The sequence below is a fragment of the Crotalus tigris genome, unplaced genomic scaffold (genome assembly GCF_016545835.1).
Source record: "Crotalus tigris isolate CLP2741 ecotype Arizona unplaced genomic scaffold, ASM1654583v1 scf7180000019926.259901, whole genome shotgun sequence".
NCBI lineage: Eukaryota > Metazoa > Chordata > Lepidosauria > Squamata > Viperidae > Crotalus > Crotalus tigris.
The window spans coordinates 226121-250731 of NW_024097776.1; the positions used below are offsets into that span (position 1 = coordinate 226121).

Below are 24611 nucleotides of genomic sequence, written 5' to 3' on the forward strand. Positions count from 1 at the left end.
GCAATTTTCCCCGGGCTTGTGGACTTCAACTCCCAGAAGTCTCAGCAACGGCCGCGCGGGCCGAGGCATGCCGGGAGCTGAAGTCCACGTGGACCAGGAAGTGCTCGAGGAAATTGCTGCGCGGAAAGCCAAGGTATTGCGCGGCGCCGAGCCTTACGTGTTAGGCGACGGGGGTCGTCTGGAAGGCGCTCGGAAAGGTTGGGCTGTTGGAAAAAGTGGGGAGAGCTGCTTCAGACCCCCCCCCCTGCCTCCCCCTCCCCAAATCCCGACTGTCTCGTTTTATGCCTTTGGGGCAGCCTTGTGTGTATGTGTGTGTGTGTGCTCCTTTGTTCGGTCTACCTTACAGGGTCGTTGTGGAGGAGCAAAGGGGAGACGGGGGGAGCCTCCTGCTCGTCCCTGGGTCAGAAGGGATTCAAATGCAATAAAATAACTAAGGGGGAAGGGGCTATTTGGGGGCGGGGAGGGGTTCCTTACCTCTGCCAGGAGCAAAATTGTGGGTTCGATTCCCCCCAGCCCAACAATCGGGGCTTAGGCTGGTTTGTGACTCGGGGCTTGGTGTGTGTTGTATAAACCGTGGTTCCTTGAGGGTGGGGAAAAAATCGCCCCAGTGCCCCAATTTGATCTCCTGGTTAGGCTAATTGAACAAACTAAGAGGGGCTGATTTCCCCAACCCCCCCCCCCCAGTCAGAAGCAGAGAGGCACCCTTGGTTTGGAAAAAAAAACAAACTCCATTCTGTTTCCTTCTTAGCCAACATTTGCTGAAGACCAATCTGCCTTTTCTGCGTGGCTTTAATGATGATTAATCTTGGCAGGATTTAATCCCCTCGGGAATGCCTGACGGAGAAAGCATCCATCAAGGGCTGAAGACCCCTCCCCCAAAAAACAATCCTTTTTATATAATAATAATAATAATATTTATTTATTTATTTATTTATGAGACTTATATACAGCTTTAAGTGCAAGCACTCTCTAAGTGATGTACACCAGTAAGCAATGTGTATGTATGTGTGTGTATATATATATATATATATATATATATATATATATATATATATATATATATATATATATATATTTACATTGCCCCCAACAATCTGGGTCCTCATTTTACCTACCCCGAAGGATGGAAGGCTGAGTCAACCTTGAGCCGGTGAGATTTGAACCGCTGACCTGCTGAACACAGTCAGCTAAAGTGGCCTGCAGTACTGCACTCTAACTGCTGCGCCACCTCGGTTGTCGCAAAGGCTCATATAATAATAATAATAATAATAGTTTGAAGGGACCTTGGAGGTCATCTAGTCCAACCCTCTGCTCAGGCAGGAAACCCTACACCATTTCGGACAAATGGCTGTCCAGTCTCTTCTTAAAAACTTCCAGTGTTGGAGCATCCACCGCTTCTGGAGGCAGGTGGTTCCACTGGTGAATTGTCCTCACTGTCAGGAAGTTTCTCCTTAGTTCCAGGTTGCTTTTCTCGCTTTTCTCCTTTATTAGTTTCCATCCATTGTTTCTTGTCCTGCCTTCAGAGGCTTTGGAGAATAGCTTGACTCCCTCTTCTTTGGGGCAGCCCCTGAGATACTGGAAGGCTGCTATCATGTCCCCCGGACCTTGGAGGTCATCTAGTCCAACCCCCTGCTCAAGCAGGAGACCCTATACCATTTGAGACAAGTGGCTGTCCAGTCTCTTCTTAAAAACTTCCAGTGTTGGAGCTTTCACCACTTCTGGAGGCAGGTGGTTCCACGGGTTAATTGTTCTCACTGTCAGGAAGTTTCTCCTTAGTTCTAGGTTGCGTCTCTCCTTGATGAGTTTCCATCCGTTGCTTCTTGTCTTTGCCTTCAGGCGCTTTGGAGAATAGCTTGACTGCCTCTTCTTTGGGGCAGTCCCTGAGATACTGGAAGACTGCTTTCCTGTCCCCCCTTGTCCTTCTCTTCATTAAACTAGACGTGTGTGTGTGTGTGTGTGTATGTGTGTGTGTGTGTGTGTGTGCATCTTTGAGACAACCACAACCTGGATGATTGAGAATCTCCATAGATGTTCCACTGGTTAATTGTTCTCACTGTCGGGAAGTTTCTCCTTAGTTCTAGGTTGCTTCTCTCCTTGATCAGTTTCCATCCGTTGCTTCTTGTCCTGACTTCAGGTGCTTTGGAGAATATATATCTTCCCTCCTACAGAACTCGTATTGATGGCCGAGTCGAGAAAGCAGAAACGGATCCTAGTGACCGGAGGGTCCGGCCTGGTGGGAAAAGCCATTCAGAAGGTGATTGCAGACGGGGAATGCCAGGTGGACGAGACGTGGATTTTTGTGTCCTCTAAAGACGCTGATTTAAAGTGAGTGGGTGAAGTCTTCTTCTGCTGGACTTAAGGAACTTCTGCTTTGTAGAAGCTGCAGGACCCGGGAACATCTGGAGAAGACCCAAAGGTGCTTTTCCCACTGGACTTCTTTGGTTTTTCTTTGGAGACATTTCGCTTCCCCTCCAAGAAGCTTCTTCAGCTCTGAGTGGATGGTGGAGAAATGGAAGGATTTATACTCCTTGCAGACAGCCGGTCATTTGCATCCTGTTAGAGAGTCGTCGTTGAGGCCACTTGGAGGTTTATCTGTGTTTACACAACTCAGTCCTTTCAGCAGCTCCAAGAAGGCTCCCCACCCATTTGCACCACTCAGGGGACCCTGAGGACACAGACACACCTCCAAGTGGCCTCAACGACCCTCTAAAACAGTGGTTCTCAACCTTTTTATAGCCGCGACCCCGGTCGTAAGTCGAGGACTACCGGCCCGGGAGCGCCGCGCAGGCGTGGTGCCGCCCCCTGTGCCGGCTGAGGCATAGCCGGCAAGGGGCAGCGGCAGGCAGGCCCGGGCGGCCACGGTAGGCAGGGCGACCACCGGCTTGGCCACCAGCTGGCCCAGCCCAAGGCAGGTAAGGCACCCGCCGGGCCCCACGTGCGCCAGCAATCGTCTCTGCACCCGCTGGCCTCCCACCTCCCACCCTCTTTTATTTACTTTTTAGTTGCTCAGCAGGGAGGGAAGCTCTGCAGACTGTTCCCCTTGCAGCACCGTTTGCAGAATGGGACTTTTGGCGGGCTCAGCAGGGCAGAGACAGCCTGGACAATACCTATTGGCTTTTGAAAGCCAATAGAATTAGACTCTATTCAAGAGAGTCTATTCTATTGGCTTTCAAAAGCCAATAGAATAAAAGGGAGTAGCACAGCTAAGGAAAAGGGGGAAAAAATGGCGGACTGCGTTGTTTGCGACCCCCGTGAAATGGTTGTTCGACCCCAAATGAGGTCGCAACCCAGAGGTTGAGAACCGCTGCTCTAAAAGGAGGCAAATGACCGGCTGTCTGCAAGGAGTATAAATCCTTCCATTCCCCCACCATCTACTCAGAGCTGAAGAAGCTTCTGGGATGAGAAGGGAAATGTCTTCAAGCAAAAACAAAGAAAGTCAGTTGCCTCCTGGAAAAGCACCTTTGGGACAACCAGGACTTGGATTGTGGTGAATCTCCATAGACATCTGGAGAAGACCTTTTGGTGAGGTCTAAGCTGGGTTCCTGAAGCTAGCTAGGCCAATGTTGTTCAACCTTGGCCACTTTAAGATGGATGGACTTCAATTCCCAGAATTCTGGCAGTTGAAGTCCACACATCTCAAAGCATGGTGGCTGGGGAATTCTGGGAGTTGAAGCCCACCCATCTTAAAGCATGCTGCCTGGGGAATTCTGGGAATTAAAGTCCACTCGCCTTAAAGCACTTAGGGTGAGGAATTCGAGACGTTGAAGCCACCCATCTTAAAGCATGGTGGCTGGGGAATTCTGGAAGTTGAAGTCCACTCGTCTTAAAGCATGGTGGCTGGGGAATTCTGGGAGTTGAAGTCCACCCCTCATTGGGCTCCATTAAGGACTACCTGTTCTTCTGTTTCTGAGTCTTTCTTCGCGTCAGCTAAAATTATCTCCTCCCTGAGCTTCTGCAGAGCCCACCAAGGAAAAGTCAGGGCAGAAGCAACCGGAATAACAGAATAACAGAGTTGGAAGGGACCTCAAGAGGTCTTCTAGTCCAACCCCCTGCTCCAGCAAGGTAGGCCGGGCACCCATGGAGTCCTATGAACATTGCTTTGGTTTTTTACTCTCAGGACCTGGGAGCTGAAAGGGGTCTGTGAGGTGGAGTTAGCTGCAGATAGTCCTCGGCTTACGACCACAATGGAGTCCCCAAATTAACGTTGCTACGTGAGACATTTGTTAAGTGAGTTTTGCTCCATTTTACAACCTTGCTTCCAGTTGTTAAATTACTCACACGGTTGTTAAGTGAATCGGGCTTCCCCCGCTGACTTAGCTCGTCAGAATGTCGCAAAATGAGGATCGCGTGACACACCCCCCCCCAGGACGCTGCGACCGTCGTAAATACGAGCCAGTTGCTGAGTGTCTTGATATTGATCGCGTGACCATGGGGACACGGCAACCGTCATAACTATGAGTCAGTTGCCAAGCGTCCGGATTTTGATCGTGGGACCGCAGCGATCGTAAGGGTGAGAAACGGCCGTATGTCGTTTTTTTTCACTGCCGTTGTGCCTTCCAACGGTTACTAAACGAACGGTTATAAGCCGAGGACTATTTATTTATTTATTTCTAAAATTTATATGCTGCCCAATCCCAAGGGACTCAGGGCGGCGTACAAAATTAAAACAATAATCTGACAATAAAACAATAAAATAAATACATTCATACAGCGTGTCCGATCGTACCTGGATATCCAGCCCCTGCCTGGAATCCATGGGGCCCGCCCAGGGAAATGTGTCCCCTGCCATCCACCCATCTCATAGTAGTAGTAGTAGTAACAATAATAATAATAATAATAATAATAATAATAATAAAGTTGGAAGGGACCTTGGAGGTCATCTAATCCAACCCCCTGCTCAGGCAGGAAACCCTATACCATTTCGGACAAAGGGCTGTCCAGTCTCTTCTTAAAAACTTCCAGCGTTGGAGCATTCACCGCTTCTAGAGGTGGGTTGTTCCACTGGTTAATTGTTCTGACTGTCAGGAAGTTTCTCCTTAGTTCCAGGTTGCTTCTCCCCTTGATCAGTTTCCATCCGTTGCTTCTTGTCCTGCCTTCAGGCGCTTTGGAGAACAGCTTGACTCCCTCTTCTTTGGGGCAGCCCCTGAGATATTGGAATACTGCTATCATGTCACCCCACCTCAGTCTTTCTTTTCATTAAACTAGACATACCCAATTCCAGCAACCGTTCCTTGTGGGTTTTAGCCTCCAGTCCCCTGATCATCTTTCTCTTCTTCTCCCCTCCAGGAATGCTGCGGAGACCACCGCCCTCTTTGAGAAACACCGGCCCACCCATGTCATCCACCTGGCGGCCATCGTCGGGGGTCTCTTCATGAACCTCAGCCACAACCTGGATTTCTGGGTGAGGGTCTTGTGGACCTGATTGGTCAGCCTTAAAAGAGGGAAGCGCTTTGTTCTGAAACCCCAAATGAGCTACAAGTGTCCTGGGAGTTTGGCCAAACCGCTGGGTTTTGACTGAAAGGAAACCACGAATGTTTGCTTGTTCCAGGTTTGGGGCAAAACAAAACGCAGAGTGTTTTGTGGTGATGGTTTTTTTTTTTTTTTCAAGGTAAGCGGGCAGGGCTGCTGTGTCTGGCGCCAGGAGCCAGCCGGTGTGTCCGTGGAAGGCCCTCGGCTTGGTTCGTGTAACGCTCCGTGCTTGCAAGCCATCTTTGCTCAGAGCAACCATGGTTGGGGCCTATATCCAGAACTAAATAGCTTCCTTTCATTCGGTACACTGACAGAACAGGCCTCGTTAATTTGAAGGGCTCCCCCAACCTTTATACTACCTGTCTAAAACGAAGGAAAATTATGGGAAGCTGATTTCTCTCTCCTTCCTTCCTTCCTTCCTTCCTTCCTTCCTTCCTTCCTTCCTTCCTTCCTTCCTTCCTTTCTTCCTTCCTTTTTTCTATTTCTTTTTATATTCCTTCCTCCTTCCCTCCCTCCCTTCCTTCTTTTCTTCTTTTTCTCTTTCTTTTTATATTCCTCCCTCCCTTCCCTCCTTCTCTTCCTTCTTTCCTTTCTTTTTTATCTTCCTTCTTTCTTTCCCTCCCTCCCTCCATTATTTTTCTTTCTTTCTTTCTTTTTCTCTTTTTCTGTTTCTTTATTTTTTCTATTTTTATATTCCTCCCTTCCTCCCTCCTTTTTTTCTTCTTTTTCTATTCCTTCCTCCCTTCTCTTTCTCTCTCCCTCTCTTCTCTTTCTTCCTTCATTCCCTTCCCTCCTTCCATCTTCCTTTCCTTCCTTTCTCTCTCTGTCCCTTTCTTCCTTCTTTCCTTCCATCTATTTCCTTTTATATTCCTTCCTCCCGTCCCTCCCTCCCTTCCTTCTTCTTTTTCTTTTTTTCCCTTTCTTTTATATTCCTCTCCCTTCCTTCCTTCCTTCCGTCTATTTCCTTTTATATTCCTTCCTCCCTCCCTTCCTTTTCTTCTCTTTCTTTTTCCCCTTTCTTTTATATTCCTCCCTCTCCCTTCCTTCCTTCCTTCCTTCCTTCCTTCCTTCCTTCCTTCCTTCTGTCTATTTCCTTTTATATTCCTTCCTCCCGTCTCTCCCTCCCTTCCTTCTTCTCTTTCTTTTTTTCCCTTTTATATTCCTCCCTCTCCCTCCCTCCCTCCCTCCCTCCCTCCCTTCCTTCCTTCCTTCTTTCTTTCCTTCCAAAATTTTGGCTACATTTAAAAATAAATTATAAAATTATTCTGCAAAAAAAACATCTTCCAAAAGTGTGGAGCTGGAATGGAAGGGTGATGAATTTGTTCAGCCTAAAGACTGCATGGAGTAGATGAAATATTTCCCTCTGTCTTGGTTGGGTTTATATTCCTCCATGAACTTTAGATCTGCCCCCCTCCACGTGGATGAAAAATCCCTCATTTTTTAAAATCCTCCTGAGCTGCTTGTCTCTTCTTTGTCCTCTTCCCTCCACCCAAATTGGTGGCTGACTTGAATTGTAATTAATTTAGATCAATTATATATATCAAGGGTGTCTTAAGGAAAGATTTAAAAAAAAAAAGGGAGTTGAAATCCACAAGTCATAAAAGGGCCAAGGTGGAAGACCCCTGTTTTACAGCATCTGATTGTGGGTTTCTCCCTTTCCGTGTCCCCCAGAGGAAGAATATCCACATCAACGACAATGTCTTGCAAGCAGCATTCGAATCCGGGGTCCAGAAAGTCGTTTCCTGTCTGTCCACCTGCATATTTCCAGACCAGACCACCTACCCTATTGACGAGACCATGGTAAGGGGCTGTGCGGGCCACATCCTCCTTTCTCCACTTAACAGGGGGTCCCCGACGTACGGCCATGGAGCCCAACATTTCCGCCGCTAAGTGAGACAGTTCTTAAATGAGTCTTGCCCCCGTTTTACCTCCTTTCTCCTTTCCAGTTGTTAAGTGAAAAACTGCAGTTTTTAAGTTAGTAGTTCGGTTGTTAAGTGAATTCCCTCATTGATTTTGCGAAGTGAGATCACGTGATCCCGGGATCATGTGACCCCAGGGATGATGCAGTGGTCATAAGTGCGAAGAAGGTCATAAGTCACATGTTTTTTAGTGCCACTGTAACTTCGGCCCATAAAGGGATGGTTGTAAATTGAGGACTTCCTGTATTGACGTAGCTTTTTTTACAACTCAGATTCCAAGGCATGCAGGTAATCCTCGACGTAACGGCCGCAGTCGTACCCAAAATTTATGTCGTTAAGGGAGACATTTGTTAAATGAGTTTCGCCCCATTTTACGACCTTCCATGCCATCGTTGTTAAGTGAACCACTGCAGTTGTTCAGCCAGTAACACGGTCGTTAAGCGAATCTGGCTTTCCCATGGAGTTTGCTTGTCCGGAGGTCACAAAAGGGGATCACGCAATCCCAGGACACTGAGACTGTCATAAGACGAGTCAGTTGCCAAGCCTCTGAATCTTGATCACGTGACCCTCGGGAGGCTACAACGGTCCTAAGTGTGAAAAACGGTTGTAAGTCCAGTGTTGTGTGCTGTTGTAACTTTGAACGGCCACTAAACGAAACAGTTGTAACTTGAGGACTGACCTGTATTTTGTTCCTTAGAATTGCTTGTTTTGCAGCCTGGATATGCTGGCCTCTAATCATAACAAAGTTTTGATTGACTGAAGCACCTTAAAAAAACTTTTCCAAAGTAATTTGTGTTCCAAGGAGGACTAGCTTTACAGCTAGTCCTGATGAGGTTAGCTAGTTGGGTCGTGAAATATCTGCAAGAAAACAACCCAGCTCAGACAGTAATAAGGACTTCACAGTTGTCATTCACCACTCTTCCCCCTCCTCCTCCTCCTCCTCCTCCTCCTCCTCCTCCTCCTTTCCACAAACCCCACTCCCTTCTACAGTAGTACTGATGATGTTACCTAATTGGCTCATGAAACGTCTGCAAGAAAACCCAGCTCAGACATCAACAAGGACTTCACAGTAGTCATCCACTCCTCCTTCTCCTCCTCCTCTTCCTCCTCCTCCTCCTCCCTTCCACAGACCCCACTCCCTTCTACAGTAGTACTGGTGATGGTACCTAATTGGCTCATGAAATGTCTGCAAGAAAACAACCCAGTTCAGACATCAACAAGGACTTCACAGTTGTCATCCACTCCTCCTCCTCCTCCTCCTCCCCTCCCTTCCTCCCTCCCTCTGGCACACCACAACTGGCTGGGGCAGGGGTAGGCAACCTTGGCTCTTTTATGACTCGTGGACTTCAACTCCCAGAATTCCTGAGCCAGCATGGGGGGAACTATGGCCCCTTCATGGCTTGTGGACTTCAACTCCCAGAATTCCTGAGCCAGCCACGCTGAGGGGAAAGGGAGAAGTTCCCAAGCTGAGCCATGCTGGCTCAGGAATTCTGGGAGTTGAAGTCCACGAGTCATAAAAGAGCCAAGGTTGTCTACCCCTGGGCTAGGGAATTCTGGGAGTTGAAATCCACCCATCTTAAAGTTGCTGAGATCAAGAAACACTGTCCTAAACTACACTTAATTTACTTCTCAGGGTTCCTTCTAACCCAGTGGTTCTCAACCTTTTTAATGCCGCGACCCCCAACCGGTCGTAAGTCGAGGACTACTCAACTGATGCAGCACCGTTTGCAGAATGGGGCTTTTGGCGGGCTCAGCAGGGCAGAGACAGCCTGGACAATTCCTATTGGCTTTTGAAAGCCAATAGAATTAGACTCTATTCAAGAAAGTATATTCTATTGGCTTTCAGAAGCCAATAGAATAAAAGGGAGTAGCATAGCTAAGGAAAAGGGGGGAAAAATGGCAGACTGCATTGTTTGGTGACCCCCGTGAAATGGTCGTTCGACCCCAAATGGGGTCCCGACCCACAGGTTGAGAACCACTGCCCTAATCCTAAATCTGGAGTCGGTTCACGTTAAGCTCTTCTCCGCTATCTTTGGTCTTCCTGCTTGTCCCTGGAGGTCTCTCCGCCGAGCCGATTGGTGGCCTCCAGAGGAGAAAGAGAATTCTACATTTTCAGATTGTAAAAATTGTTGCTGGGACTTTCTTAATGTGCAAAACTTCCCTTCCAGATTCACAACGGCCCTCCGCACAGCTCCAACTTTGGGTACGCTTATGCCAAAAGGATGATTGATGTGCAGAACAGGTAAGTCTCATCTGGTCATCCCTGGGAGGCGAGGCTAGGTCAGGTTAGGACACGGGTAGGCAACCTGGGCTCTTTTATGACTCATGGACTTCAACTCCCAGAATTCCTGAGCCAGCATGGGGGAACTATGGCCCCTTCATGGCTTGTGGACTTCAACTCCCAGAATTCCTGAGCCAGCATGGGGAAACTAGGGCCCCTTCATGATTGGTGGACTTCAACTCCCAGAATTCCTGAGCCAGCATGGGGAAACTAGGGCCCCTTCATGACTGGTGGACTTCAACTCCCAGAATTCCTGAGCCAGCATGGGGAAACTAGGGCCCTTCATGACTGGTGGACTTCAACTCCCAGAATTCCTGAGCCAGCATGGAGGAACTAGGGCCCCCTTCATGACTGGTGGACTTCAACTCCCAGAATTCCTTAGCCAGCATGGGGAAATATGGCCACCTCATGACTGGTGGACTTCAACTCCCAGAATTCCTGAAACAGCACGGCTCAGCTTGGAAACCTCTCCCTTTCACCTCAACGCGGCTGGCTCAGGAATTCTGGGAGTTGAAGTCCACCAGTCATAAAAGAGCCAAGGTTGCCTAGCCCTGGCCTATACCCAGAAAGTTTTATTCGACTGGCAATCTGTGTTAACCAAGTATATTTGTTTCTTGAGGCAAGAATTTGCTGTTCTTAGGAAGAAAAAAATACAATCTGAGGTAGTGCTTCCCAACCTTGGTGCGTCTGGACTTCAACTCCCAGAATTCCTGAGCCAGCATGGCTCAGCTTGGAAACCTCTCCCTTTCCCCTCAGCATGGCTGGCTCAGGAATTCTGGGAGTTGAAGTCCACACGTCATCAAAGAGCTGAGGTTGCCTACCCCTGGGTTAGGAGAAGAGATCCTGCAGGAGAAAAGCTGAGAATTAATCCTGATTTGATGCTGACTAAGATTGAGCAAATTATTGTGGTGCTGGGGTAAAAAGATAGTCCTTCACTTACAAGTTGAGATGGAAAAAAAACTGGAAAAACTGGGAAAAAACAGGGCTTTTTTCTGGTTTCTTTTCCAAACGGCTTTGGAAAAAAATGGGAAAAAAACTTTTTTTTTTCAATTTTTTCCTGGGTTTTTTCCCCCCAGGCCTTTCCATCTCTATGTTATAAGTATTTATTTATTTAGTGACTGCTCAAAGTTAACACTTTATGTTGCAGCAACCCCAGAGTCACATCATCAAAAATTTGAGTACTTGGCAGCTGACTCATACTTATGACGATCGCAGGGCCCCGGGGTCATGTGATCCTCTTCTGACAAGCCACGGGGGAGCCAGGTTCCCTCAGCAACCAGGTCACAAACGTAACAACTGCAGCGCCTCATTTAACAACCGTGGCGAGAAAGGTCATAAAACAGGGCAAAACCCGAGCATTAATCATTAATAGCCACAGCAACAATTAACAAGTGTCTTGCTTAGCAACAGAAAATTTGGGCTCAATTAATAATAATAATAAAGTTGGAAGTAACCTTGGAGGTCATCTAGTCCAACCCCCTGCTTAGGCAGGACACCCTATACCAGGGGTAGGCAACCTTGGCTCTTTTATGACTCAAGGACTTCAACTCCCAGAATTCCTGAGCCAGCCATGCTGAGGGGAAAGGGAGAGGTTTCCAAGCTGAGCCGTGCTGGCTCAGGAATGCTGGGAGTTGAGGTCCTCGAGTCATAAAAGAGCCAAGGTTTCCTATCCCTGCCCTATACCATTTCAGACAAATGGCTGTCCAGTCTCTTCTTAAAAACCTTCCCGTGTTGGAGCATTCACAACTTCTGGTGGCAAGCCGTTCCACTGGCTAATTGTCCTCACTGTTAGAAAGTTTCTTCTTTAGTTCTAGGTTGCCTCTCTCTTTGGTTAGTTTCCATTCAATTGTGGTCATAATTCAAGGACTCTCTGTACAGGGAGCCCTCCAGATATGACTGTTCACTTAGTGGCCGTTTGAAGTTATGATGTACCCCCCTCTCCAAAAGAGTACTTACAACCTCGATGCGAAGTTCTGACAGCCGCCTGCCTCGCCCAGCCTTGCAGTCACACATATTTGGGTGTTTGGCAATTTAAAGCTGTTTACCACATCACGTCATCTTGTAACCATGATTTGCAATGTTCTGGCTTGTAGCAAGAAGCGCCTATTTGTTAAGATATTGATTTAACAGCTAACCAGCTTATATAATGTAAGATATAAGATGAAATTATGGGAATGACTCAGCAAGGTCTGTATCTCTTTAAGAGCCAGCAGGGTCTGAGTCTCTTTAAGAGCCATTGTATAAAGGGAAGACTCTTCTGATGTGTTCTCTCTCTTCCGCTTCCTGCTGTAACTGTGGTTTGTTGGATCCTGCTATATTAGCATGTGTATGTATACTGTTCCAGGTATATGATATTGTAGGTAGTGTAAGATAAACTATTTAATATAGACCACTGTTTACTGTGTTTATTCCTGGCTTATCTTGCGCAATAAGATTGCTCTGACACTATTTTTGGACAATAGGTGTACTTAACGACTGCTGAGCTCACTTAACGACCTCCGTAGAAAAAGAGTCATAAAATAAAATTGGTCATGTGATGACTCGCTTAACGACCGGCCTGACCTATGACCATAATTCCAGGTTCAATTACAGTCGTAGGTCAAGGACTACCTAATTCTGTGCCATTCAGCACCCCAGGTGTTCTGCCCTCCCCTTCCCAATTTCCTTTTCTTCCCGCAGGGCCTACTTCGAACAGCATGGATGCCACTTCACCGCCGCCATCCCGACAAACATCTTTGGGCCTCACGACAACTTCAGCATCGAAAATGGACACGTCCTGCCGGGCCTGGTCCACAAAGTGTACCTGGCCAAGAGTGAGTGAGAGAGAGAGCAGGAAGGTGATGGTGTGTCTCTGTGTGTGTGTCCCTTGTCCTGCCCTCTAACACAAAACCATTTGGGAGATCCAATTTGGTCTAGTGGTTAAAGCATCAAGGTAGAAACCAGGAGATGGTGAGTTCTAGTCCCACCTTAAGCATGAAAACCTGCTGGGCAACGTTGGGAAATGGTGAGTTCTAGTCCCGCCTTAAACATGAAAGCTGACTGGGTGGTTCTGGGCCAGTCACCAGGAGACGGTGAGTTCTAGTCCACCTTAGGCATGAAAACCACCTGGATGACTTTTGACCGACCACCAGGAAATAGTGAGTTTTAGTCCCGCCTTAAGCATGAAAGCCAGCTGGGTGACTTTAGACCAATCACCAGGAGATGGTGAGTTCTAGTCCACCTTAGGCTTGAAAACCAGCTGGGTGACTTTAGACCAATCACCAGGTGACTGTAAGTTCTAGTCCACCTTAGGCATGAAAACTCTGTGACTTTTGACCGACCACCAGGAAATGGTGAGTTCTAGTCCCGCCTTAAACATGAAAGCTGACTGGGTGGTTCTGGGCACGGTGAGTTCTAGTCCCGCCTTAGGCATGAAAACCAGCTGGGTGACTTTAGACCAATCACCAGGTGACTGAGTTCTAGTCCCGCCTTAGGCATGAAAACCAGCTGGGAGACTTTCGGCCAATCACCAGGTGACTGTGAGTTCTAGTCCACCTTAGGCATGAAAACCAGCTGGGTGACTTTAGACCAATCACCAGGCGGCTGTGAGTTCTAGTCTACCTTAGGCATGAAAAACAGCTGGGTGACTTTAGACCAATCACCAGGTGACTGAGTTCTAGTCCACCTTAGGCATGAAAACCAGCTGGGAGACTTTGGGCCAATCACCAGGCGGCTGTGAGTTCTAGTCCACCTTAGGCATGAAAACCTGCCGGGTACCTTTAAGCCAATGAGTAGGAAATTTTCTTAGTCCCTCCTTCAGCATTAAAACTGTCTGGCTGACTTTAAGGCGGTCCCTCTCCCTCAATTTATTTATTTATGAGACTTATATACCGCTTTAAGTGCAAGCACTCTCTAAGCGGTGTACACCAGTAAGCAATGTATATATATATATATATATTTACATTGCCCCCAACAATCTGGGTCCTCATTTTACCTACCCCGGAAGGATGGAAGGCTGAGTCAACCTTGAGCTGGTGAGATTTGAACCGCTGACATGCTGAACACAGTCAGCTAAAGTGGCCTGCAGTACTGCACTCTAACTGCTGCGCCACCTCGGCTCACAGGGTTGCTGTTTTGGATAAAACAGCAAAAGGACGTGTGTGTTGGATATAACCGCCACCTTGTGTTATTTGTAAAAAAAAATAATAGAAGTTGAGATGAAGATTAAAAAAAATAACCAAACAACGGAGTTGGAAGGGACCTCGGAGGTCTTCTAGTCTAACCCCCTGCTCAAGCAGTAAAGGAAAATAAACAAACAAACAAATGCAGAGCACCGTGATTGGGCTCAATGGGAGACCTGGCAGGGGAGGGGGTGCCTTTAACAGAGGGGCTCCTGGCGTATTCCCACCACCTCTGCAGTTGAAGAGAAGGAAAGAGAGCCCGACAAAGGAACCATCCAGGGCAGTGGTTCTCAACCTTTTTAATGCCGCAACCCCCAACCGGTCGTAAGTCGAGGACTACTCAACTGGTGCAGAATGGGACTTTTGGCGGGCTCAGCAGGTCAGAGACAGCCTGGACAATTCCAATTGGCTTTTGAAAGCCAATGGAATTAGACTCTGTCCAAGAGAGTCTATTCTATTGGCTTTCAAAAGCCAATAGAATAAAAGGGAGTAGCACAGCCAAGGAAAAGGGGGGAAAAAAATGATGGACTGCGTTGTTTGGCGACCCCCGTGAAATGGTCGTTCGACCCCAAATGGGGTCCCGATCCCCAGGTTGAGAACCACTGCTCCAGGGCTCCTTCTGGCTCCTTCCCCCCTCCCTTCCTCTGAGCAATCAAGGATCATAAATCAAATAAATCTGAGAGATGTGGCTGCAGGTCAGAGTCCTGGCAGACACTCTGCCTCAGCTAGAATCCCGGCTCGCGAACAAGCCGAGATTGCCAGCGCATCTGCTAAGCATTTCGCCTCTTTCTGTTCTCGTTCCTGGGCTGAATCCTACAGGCACTGCCAAAAACCTCCTGATGGTGCTGCATTTTGGTACAAGGTTAGGCTCTGCAGGCTTTCAAATTGGGGCGGGGGGAAGCGACCCCTCTCTGCTGTCCCTACAACGGACCCAGAGAGGCATAGGAGAAAAATAACGACGCTGAAGTCCAAGCAGTCCTCAGCTTACAACCGTTCATTTCGCGACCATTCGGAGTTACGACAGTGTTGAAAAAAGCGACTTGTGCACCGTTTTTCACACGACCGTCGTAGCCTCCCTGCGGTCACGTGATCAAAATTCAGACGCTTGGCCCCGACTCGTATTTACGATGGCTGCATCGCCCCGGGGTCACCTGATCCCCTTTGGTGACCTGACAAGCAAAGTCAAAGGGAGGAAGGCGGTGTGAAAAACCGTGTGAAAAATTTAACAGCTGCAGTGATTTACTTAAGCACCGTGGCAAAAATGGTCATTTTTTTTCAGCGCCGTTGTAACTTGGAACGGTCACTAAGCAAACTCTTGTAAGCTGAGGACTACTTATGCTAAATAAGAAGATTAAATGTTGAGACTCTAGAAAGAGTACAGAGAAGAGCAACAAAGATGATCAGGGGACTGGAGGCTAAAACATACAAGGAACGGTGGCTGGAATTGGGCATGTCTAGTTTAATGAAGAGAAAGACTAGAGATGACAGGATAGCAGTCTTCCAATATCTCAGGGGCTGCCCCAAAGAAGAGGCAGTCAAGCTATTCTCCAAAGTCACCCGAAGGCAGGACAAGAAGCAACGGATGGAAACTAATCAAGGAGAGAAGCAACCTAGAACTAAGGAGAAACTTCCTGACAGTTTGAACAATTAACCAGTGGAACTACCTGCCTCCAGAAGCGGTGAATGCTCCAACACTGGAAGTTTTTAGGAAGAGACGGGACAGCCGTTTGTCCGAAATGGCATAAGGTTTCCTGCCCGAGCAGGGGGTTGGACTAGATGACCTCCAAGGTCCCTTCCAACTTTATTATTCTTATTAAATCGGCATCAAAGAAGGTTTGTGGAAATGAGCTGGAGGGTGAAGGCGGACATTTCCCGCGGAAGAATTGAGGAAGGGCAGAAGATGCTGTATCTGACGGCGAACTTTCTCCGTGCTTTTCCTCCAGAATACGGCACTGACGTCACCGTCTGGGGGACGGGAAAGCCTCGGAGGCAGTTCATTTACTCTCTGGTAAGCCTAATTGCCCCGCTGCACCTCGGGGAACGGAGGGAGAAATTTCAAGTTCAATCTGAGGGCGGGCAACGCCAAAATTGACTTCAAGCGGTTCCAGGAAAGTTTTAGACGCAGCTTGTCCACAACCAACAACTGCAACGGAGCCTCCCCATTGCTGTTGTTTTGTCGTGCCAGGGAAATTGGGAGATTCGGGCAGTTCGAATGTGTGTAAAGATTTATGTTAGCTTAAGCTCTTTACGACAGCGGTCCCCAACCTTTGTGGCTTGGTGGCCCAACTTGGTGGAGGGGAGAGGGGAACCATGCCAGTGCAATTAGTAACACAACTGAATTTCTTGCTTTTTGTATGTAGCATCCCATGGACACCATACCGCATTTTACGATAGCTTTATGGAAAACTGACACTTCCAGTTTCAGACAAATTTCGGACAAATGGCTGTCCAGTCTCTTCTTAAAAACTTCCAGTGTTGGAGCATTCACCGCTTCTGGAGGCAGGTGGTTCCACTGGTTAATTGTTCTGACTGTCAGGAAGTTTCTCCTTAGTTCTAGGTTGCTTCTCTCCTTGATCAGTTTCCCTCCGTTGCTTCTTGTCCTGCCTTCAGGTGTTTTGGAAAATAGCTTGACTCCCTCTTCTTTGGGTACCCCCTATACAGGTATACTATAGGAGGTACCTTGCTCAATAGTAGTAACTGTGAGAGGGATCTCGGAGTCCTAGTGGACAATCCCTTAAATAGGAGCCAGCCGTGTGCTGCAGCTGCCAAAAAAGCCAACACAGTGCTAGGCTGCATTAACAGAAGGATAGAATCAAGACCACGTGAAGTGTTAATACCACTTTACAACGCCTTGGTAAGGCCACACTTGGAATCCTGCATCCAGTTTTGGTCACCACGATGTAAAAAAGATGTTGAGACTCTAGAAAGAGTACAGAGAAGAGCAACAAAGATGATTAGGGGACTGGAGGATAAAACATACAAAGAACGGTTGCTGGAATTAGGTATGTCTAGTTTAACAAAGAGAAGGACAAGGGGGGACAGGATAGCAGCCTTCCAATATCTCAGGGGCTGCCCCAAAGAAGAGGCAGTCAAGCTGTTCTCCAAAGTGCCTGAAGGCAGGACAAGAAGTGACAGATGGAAACCAACCAAGGAGAGAAGCAACCTGGAATTAAGCAGAAATTTCCTGACAGTGAGAACAATTAACCAGTGGAACAACCTGCCTCCAGAAGCGGTGGATGCTGCAACACTGGAAGTTTTTAAGAATAGACTGTGCAGCCATTTGTCTGAAATGGTATAGGGTTTCCTGCTTGAGCAGGGGGTTGGACTAGATTGACCTCCAAGGTCCCTTCCAACTTCATCATCATCATCATCATCATCATCATCATTATTATTATTATTATTATTATTATTATTATTATTATTATTATTATTATAATATTGGAACACTGCTATCATGTCCCTTCTGTCCCTTTGCAAAACCTTTTGGCACGGAGAAGAAACCCAAGGGAGCCGAGACCTGGATGCGTTTTTGCTGAAAACGGGAAGTGTCGGTTTCCCACAAAGCTATGACCAAATGCGGTCTGATGACCACGGGATGCTCCAAAGAGCGGCAAATTCAGTTGTGTTGCTAATTATCTGAACTTTGCTCACACGAGCGCAGAGGGGGCCCAACTGTATTTGAATCTGGGTCACAAAAGTGCTCCTTTTGGGGTTGGTCGTAACTTGGAACGGTTGCTAAGCAATCTGTCGTATATCGAGGACTATTACCAATATTACCAGTTCCGTCTCTTGGGCCTTTCAGGACCTGGCTCGGTTGTTCGTGTGGGTCTTAAGGGAGTACGACGAAATAGAACCCATCATCCTGTCAGGTAGGTGCCCTCCGTTCCGATCACGGGAGGTTTTTTTTTTAAAAAAAATTAAATCAGATTTTGTTTTTGTGACGACCCATCTGCTGCCTCTCTTGCCTACTGCTTCTCGCCTGCTGCTTGTGCAAAGAGAGCTGGGCATGCTTGCGTGTGCGCCTGCTGTTCACACAGAACCATGACTTCTGCCCCCCTCCCTCCCTCCCCCGCCAAGCTGCCAATCCAGAAAGGTTGGGAAGCGCTGTGCTAAGCAACTTCCTGGCCTCTAGACAGAATCTTGCCGAACTCAAGCAGACTATTTGCATTATTAAAGGGATCTTCTGAGAAGTTCCACGGAGGAGCCCTCCGGAGGAGGAGGGGGAGAAGGAGGAGAGGACTGGGGGGTCTTCGATGCTCTCTGAGCTGGGTGGTTTTCTTGCAGATGTTTCATTACTCAACTGGGTAACATCATCAGTGCTAGAAGGGAGGGGGGTTTGCAGGGAGGAGGAGGAGGAGGATATAAAAAGAGAGTAAACCCCATTCCTTACTAGCACTTATATTACCTAGCTGAAACATCTGCAAGGAAACCACCAAGCTCAGAGAGCACCAAGGATCCACAGTCTTCCTCCTCCTCCTCCTCCTCCTCCTCCTCCTCTCTCCACAATCTCCACTCCCTTCTAGCACTGGTGATGTTACCTAGTCTGGTAATGAAACACCTGCAAGGAAACCACCGAGCTCAGAGAGCACCAAGGATCCACAGTCTTCCTCCTCCTCTTCCTCCTCCTCCTCCTCCTCCTCCTCCTCCTCCTCCTCCTCCTCCTCTCCTCCACAATCTCCACTCCCTTCTAGCACTGGTGATGTTACCTAGTCTGGTAATGAAACACCTGCAAGGAAACCACCGAGCTCAGAGAGCACCAAGGATCCACAGTCTTCCTCCTCCTCTTCCTCCTCCTCCTCCTCCTCCTCCTCCTCCTCCTCCTCCTCCTCCTCTCTCCACAATCTCCACTCCCTTCTAGCACTGGTGATGTTACCTAGTCTGGTAATGAAACATCTGCAAGAAACCAACCCAGCTCAGACAGCACAAAGACCCCACAATCCTTCACCACCACCTCCTCCTCCTCTCCGCAAATCCCACTGCCTTCCAGCACTGATGATGTTCCCAAGTTGAGTCATGAAAAGTCTGCAAGAAAACCTCCAAGTTCAGACAGAAACAAAAGATTCCATAGTTGTCGTCCTCTCTTCCTCCTCCTCCTCCTCCTCTCTCCACAATCTCCACTCCCTTCTAGCACTGGTGATGTTAGTTTGGTAATGAAACGTCTGCAAGAAACCAACCAAGCCCAGACAGCCCAAAGACCCCACAGTCCTCCTCCTCTCCCTTCTGCAAATCCCACACCCCTGTAGCACTGATTGTGTTCTCTAGTTAGGTAATGAAACGTCTTCAAGAAAACCACCAAGCTCAGACAGCCCAAAGACCCCATGGTCGTTGTCGTCGTTGTCGTCGTCGTCGTCGTCGTCCTCCTCCTCCTCCTCTTCCTCCTCCTCTTCCTCCTCCTCCTCCTCCTCTTCCTCCTCCTCCTCCTCCTCCTCTCCCTTCTGCAAATCCCACTCCCCTGTAGCACTGATTGTGTTCTCTAGTTAGGTAATGAAACGTCTGCAAGAAAACCACCAAGCTCAGACAGCCCAAAGACCCCGCAGTCGTCGTCATCCTCCTCCTCCTCCTCCTCCTCCTCTCCCTTCTGCAAATCTCACTCCCCTGTAGCACTGATTGTGTTCTCTAGTTAGGCAATGAAACGTCTTTAAGAAAACCACCAAGCTCAGACAGCACCAAGGACCCCACGGTGTTATTCTCCTCCTCCTCCACCTCCTCCTCCTCCTCCTCCTCCTCCTCCTCTCCACAAACTCCTCTCCCTTCCAGCACTGCTGACGTTACCTAGCTTGGCAATGAAACACCCGCAAGAAAACAACCAAGCTCGGAGAGCGCCAAGGACTCCTCAACCCTGCCCACGTCCCATCTCAAAGACCCGGCCCATCCACCTTCCTTCCCACCTGGAGGAGGTTCAGGGCAAGGGGTGGGGGGCTGGACAGCAATAACAGGATGGATCCAAGGGAAATGGGGGGGCATCTCCAGAAGGGAGTCTCACCATCTTCTTCTGCTTCTTTTCTCTCAGTGGGAGAAGAAGAGGAGGTGTCCATCCGAGAAGCTGCTGAATGCATCGCGAAGGCCATGGATTTCAAGGGGCAGCTTCAGGTATCCTTTGTAAACAATTCCCTGGGCGTTGGAGCAGGCTCAGAAACTCGTCATTTTTTTCTACAATACGGCTATTTCTTGAGTAACGACACAGTTTCCCCTGCTAAGCAAAGGATGTGTGTGTGTGTGTGTGTGTGTGTGTAATTAAGTACACACACAGCTGCAGCTGCCAAAAAGGCCAACACAGTGCTGGACTGCATGAACAGAGGGATAGAATCAAGATCACGTGAAGTATTAATGCCACTCTACAATGCCTTGGTAAGGCCACACTTGGAATCCTGCATCCTGTTTTGGTCACCACGATGTAAAAAAGATGTTGAGACTCTGGAAAGAGTACAGAGAAGAGCAACAAAGATGATTAGGGGACTGGAGGTTAAAACATACAAGGAACGGCTGCTGGAATTGGGTTATCTCTAGTTTAACGAAGAGAAGGACAAGGGGGGACAGGATAGCAGTCTTCCAGTATCTCAGGGGCTGCCCCAAAGAAGAGGGAGTCAAGCTATTTTCCAAAGCACCTGAAGGCAGGACAAGAAGCAACGGGTGGAAACTAATCAAGGAGAGAAGCAACCTGGAACTAAGGAGAAACTTCCTGACAGTGAGTACAATTAACCAGTGGAACCACCTGCCTCCAGAAGCGGTGAATGCTCCAACACTGGAAGTTTTTAAGAAGAGACTGGACAACCATTTGTCCAAAATAGTGTAGGGTTTCCTGCCTGAGCAGGGGGTTGGACTAGATGACCTCCAAGGTCCCTTCCAACTTTACTATTATTATTATTAAGTAAGTTGCACCAATTTTTCAGCCAGAATTCTGGGAGTTAAAGTCCAAACACCTGAAAGTTCCCAAGATTTGAAGTCTGTACATCTGAAAGTTCTCAAGATTTGGAAACACAAATTGTCAGTTGTTTCTTTAGCTATCTGCCTCATGTAGGTATAGCTCCCATCTTCTCCGTGAACCACAGCCCTGCAAGGCTGGCCACCTCCAACCCTCCAGACCTCTGGGTTTTTAATACTACAAAACGCCAACTTGTTTTTCGTGTGATCCGTGTGAAGGTTGATATTGGGTTCCTTTTCTTTAACCTCATCCCCTACTTCAAGTTTGATGAATCCAAATCAGATGGCCAGTTCAAGAAAACGGCCAGCAACGACAAGCTGAGGAGATATCTACCCAACTTCCAGTTCACGCCGTTCGATCAAGGTAGGAGAACAACATTCCAGTGAGGACTCTTGGGTCTTCGTGTGCGACCTTGGGAGTGTTAAGTCACATTGGAGTGGATCTCCTTCACTCAATGAAGGTGACCCAATGATGTTGAAGACCCAAACACAACAACCCCAAGATTTGCAGTTTGATCCGTGGCTACCTAGTTTTGGTTTGTGTGTTGGCTACAACGGGCTATACCAGGGAGTCATCAAACTTGGCCCATTTATGACTTGTGGACTTCAACTCCCAGAATTCGTCAGCCAGGCACGCTGGCTGAGGAATTCTGGGAGTTGAAGTCCACAAGTCATAAAAGGGCTGAGTTTGAAGACCCCTGGGCTATAGAGTTTGACTATGGTTCAGTGTGCAGAGCTGACCTTGGGAGGAAAATTGTAGGAATGCAATTCGATTCGATTCGATTCAATTCATTTTCAATGTTTCTTAGAACAGGCCATACAATTTGATTATGCTTTGGTGCACAGAGCTGACCTTGGGAGAAAAACTGTAGTCATGCAATGCAATGCAATGCAATTGAATGAATTTAATTTAACATTTAATTTAAATCAATTTAAATCCATTCTAATTTAATTTAATTTTTAATTTCATTTAAATTCATTCATTCATTTAAATTCGTATTTCTCAGAAAGTCTATACAATTTGATTTGATTTAATTTGATTTAAATCAAATCAAATCAATTTTAATTTAATTTAATTTAATTATTTAATTTCATGTTTCTTAGAGAGGTTATACAGTTCGATTATTTTAACATTCCCCCAGGTTGAGAAACTCCGAGGTGGATGATTTAGCTTAACCTGCATAAAGCAAACCGGAACATATTTTTCTCTCGCTGAGGTGTTCCCGAAGCCCCTTTTGAAAACCCGGGACATAATTCCAAATTAGCTAAAAAAAAAAAATTCACCCCTGCAGAAAGCTGTCTCCTAACTTTTCCTGCTTCAGAAGGGCGAATACTCTTCTGATTTCATTGCCTTCCTCTCTCTTGCAGCCATGAAGGAAATGTGTGATTGGTTCTGCGCCAACTATGACACCGCCCGGAAATGACGAACGGGCACCGCAATGGCTGTGTGTTAAGTAGGGGCGGCTGCGCCCTTGTCTCAATCTCAGGTAGCTTTTTGGGTGGAGGGAGAAAAAATAAATAAATAAAAATAAAATAAATAAATAAAAATAAATAAAAGAAGCCCTTAGAGTACCAAGACCGGACTCTCTTTTTTTGTGTGTGTGTGTGTGTGTGTGTGTTTTTTCAACACAGAAAACCCCAGGTATAATTTTTCCAATTTGAAGATGGACCTTGCGTACTTAAAGCAAGCTGTTTGGATGACCGCTAGCCAGAAGAAGCCAATCCAGCAAGCAAATTTTAGTTCTCCACAGACTTGCCGTGTAGGCAGTGTTGGGATTCAAATAGGTGAACAACTGGTTTTCTGTGCGTGGATGCCGCTTCCGGAAGTCCGTTCTGGGCCTGGTCAACGAAGAATTAGCTACTGGTTCTGCCGAAGTGATGTGAACTGGCTGAATCCCACCACTGCCCCACTCCCTTCTAGCACTGACAATGTTACCTAGTTTGGTAAAGAAATGTCTGCAAGAAAAAAATCCAAACTCATCAAGGTGGCGCAGCAGTTAGAGTGCAGTACTGCAGGCCACTTTAGCTCAGCAGGTCAGCAGTTCAAATCTCACCGGCTCAAGGTTGACTCAGCCTTCCATCCTTCCGGGGTAGGTAAAATGAGGACCCAGATTGTTGGGGGCAATGTAAATATATATATATACATTGCTTACTGGTGTACACCGCTTAGAGAGTGCTTGCACTTAAAGCAGTATGTCTCATAAATAAATAAACTCAAAAAGTGCCAAGGACCACACAGTCCTCCTCCTCATAAACCCAACTCCCTTCTAGCACTGATGATGTTACCTAGTTGGGCAATGAAACGTCTGCAAGAAAACCACCCAGCTCAGAGAGCACCAAGGACCCCACAGTCGTCCTCCTCCTCTCAAACCCCGATGTAGGCAAAAGTCATCTCTTCCGTTTGTAAGACCAGGGGAGGTAGTCCTCACCTTACGACCGGTTGTTTTGCAACTGTTCAAAGTTACGTCAGCCAGGGCCCATAAAACACCCCCAGCTGTCGTATACAGTTGTGCCAACGTCCCTTTTTTATGTGACTGCACATTGGGCAGCTCAACTGTTCACAACATTCCACAGATCTGTGGCTGCAATTCGTGGGACTTGTTTTTGCCAGTTTCCAGGTTTTGCTGGTTTCTGCCAAACCCCCCCCCACATATATTCAAATCAATGGGTTCACTTAATGACGGTGGTATTTGCTTAATGACCGCCAGGACAAAGGCTGTAAAATTAACTTTTGGTCGTGTAGTTCCTTTGACACACGACGGTAATGGTTTACCAACTGGGTTTCCCATCCTAATTACGATCAACAAGTCAAGATATACATGTTTTACAGATAGTCCTCTACTTACGAACAACATTGACCCCCAAAATTCTGTTGCTAAGCAAGAATTGAGTTTTGCCCCCATTTTATGACCTTTCTTGGCCCATTCTTAAGCGAATCACTGCAGTTTTGGTTAAGTTAATCACACGGCTATTTTTTGATCGCAAAAGGGGATCGCGTGACCCCGGGGACACTGCGACCATCTAAATACGAATCAGTTGCCAAGTGGTTGAATTTTGATCATGTGACTCCTGGATGTTGCGACCGACGTAAATACGAGTCAGTGGCCAAGCAGCTGAATTTGGATCCCTGGGGATGCAGCGATGTCCGTCAGTGTGGAAAACGGTCACAAGTCACTTTTTTCAGGGCCATTGTAACTTGGAACGTTCACTAAATGAACTTTTAAGTCGAGGACTAACCTGTAGCGTTTTGGGCACACTTTGTCTCTCAGTGCTGCTTGGCGTGAAGAAACTGACCCATAAATCAAAATGAGAGGTGTCTTCTCTGTAATAAGCTGGCAATTAGCATTATCTGAAGCTTAAGAGACTTGCCAGATGTTGCTAAGAAAATTTCTGCATCAAACAGCTGCTGCTGCTTCCAGCAAGAACAGGTGGAGGGTGGGAACAAAGCTTGTGTTTTGTGGATGGTGTCACAAAAATACATACCCAGATTCCTTTTCAGAGGAACAATAGAATAACAAGAGTTGGAAGGGACCTTGGAGGTCTTCTAGTCCAACCCCCTGCTCAGGCAGGAGACCCTGTACTATTTCAAAGGGCTGTCCAATCTCTTCTTAAAAACTTCTACTGTTGGAGCATTCACAGCTTCTGGAGGCAGGTTGTTCGACTGATTAATTGTTGTTAACTGTCAGGAAATTTCTCTTTAATTCCAGGTTGCTTCTCTCCTTGATGAGTTTCCATCCATTGCTTCTTGTCTTTGCCTTCAGGTGCTTTGGAGAACAGCTTGACTGCCTCTTCTTTGGGGCAGCCCCTGAGATATTGGAAGGCTGCTATCCTGTCCCCCCTCGTCCTTCTCTTCGTTAAACT

General features: G+C 47.4%; 1 protein-coding gene across 2 annotated transcripts; it reads left to right on the forward strand.

Annotated features, from left to right (window-relative positions):
• GFUS (GDP-L-fucose synthase) lies at positions 1–22326 on the forward strand. 2 transcript variants are annotated; one of them, XM_039364912.1, is made up of 11 exons: positions 1–133; positions 2169–2325; positions 5287–5401; positions 7141–7269; positions 9557–9630; positions 12349–12482; positions 15773–15837; positions 17632–17698; positions 19840–19919; positions 21015–21114; positions 22119–22326. In XM_039364912.1, the coding sequence occupies exons 2-11, from the start codon at positions 2180–2182 to the stop codon at positions 22172–22174; spliced, it is 966 nt and encodes a 321-aa protein (XP_039220846.1). In that variant the 5' UTR covers positions 1–133; positions 2169–2179; the 3' UTR covers positions 22175–22326. The 2 variants fall into 2 exon arrangements, with proteins under 2 accessions (XP_039220846.1, XP_039220845.1); XM_039364911.1 differs by having other exon boundaries at positions 112–197.
• The last annotated feature ends 2285 nt before the right edge of the window (positions 22327–24611 follow it).

Excerpts from the sequence above, each read along its gene's own strand:
- GFUS (XM_039364912.1), top strand. The coding sequence starts at position 2,180 with ATGGCCGAGTCGAGAAAGCAGAAACGGATCCTAGTGACCGGAGGGTCC. Across the intron at positions 9,631-12,348 it reads ATGATTGATGTGCAGAACAG|GGCCTACTTCGAACAGCATG; the intron begins GTAAGTCTCATC and ends TTCTTCCCGCAG. Across the intron at positions 19,920-21,014 it reads ATTTCAAGGGGCAGCTTCAG|TTTGATGAATCCAAATCAGA; the intron begins GTATCCTTTGTA and ends CCCTACTTCAAG.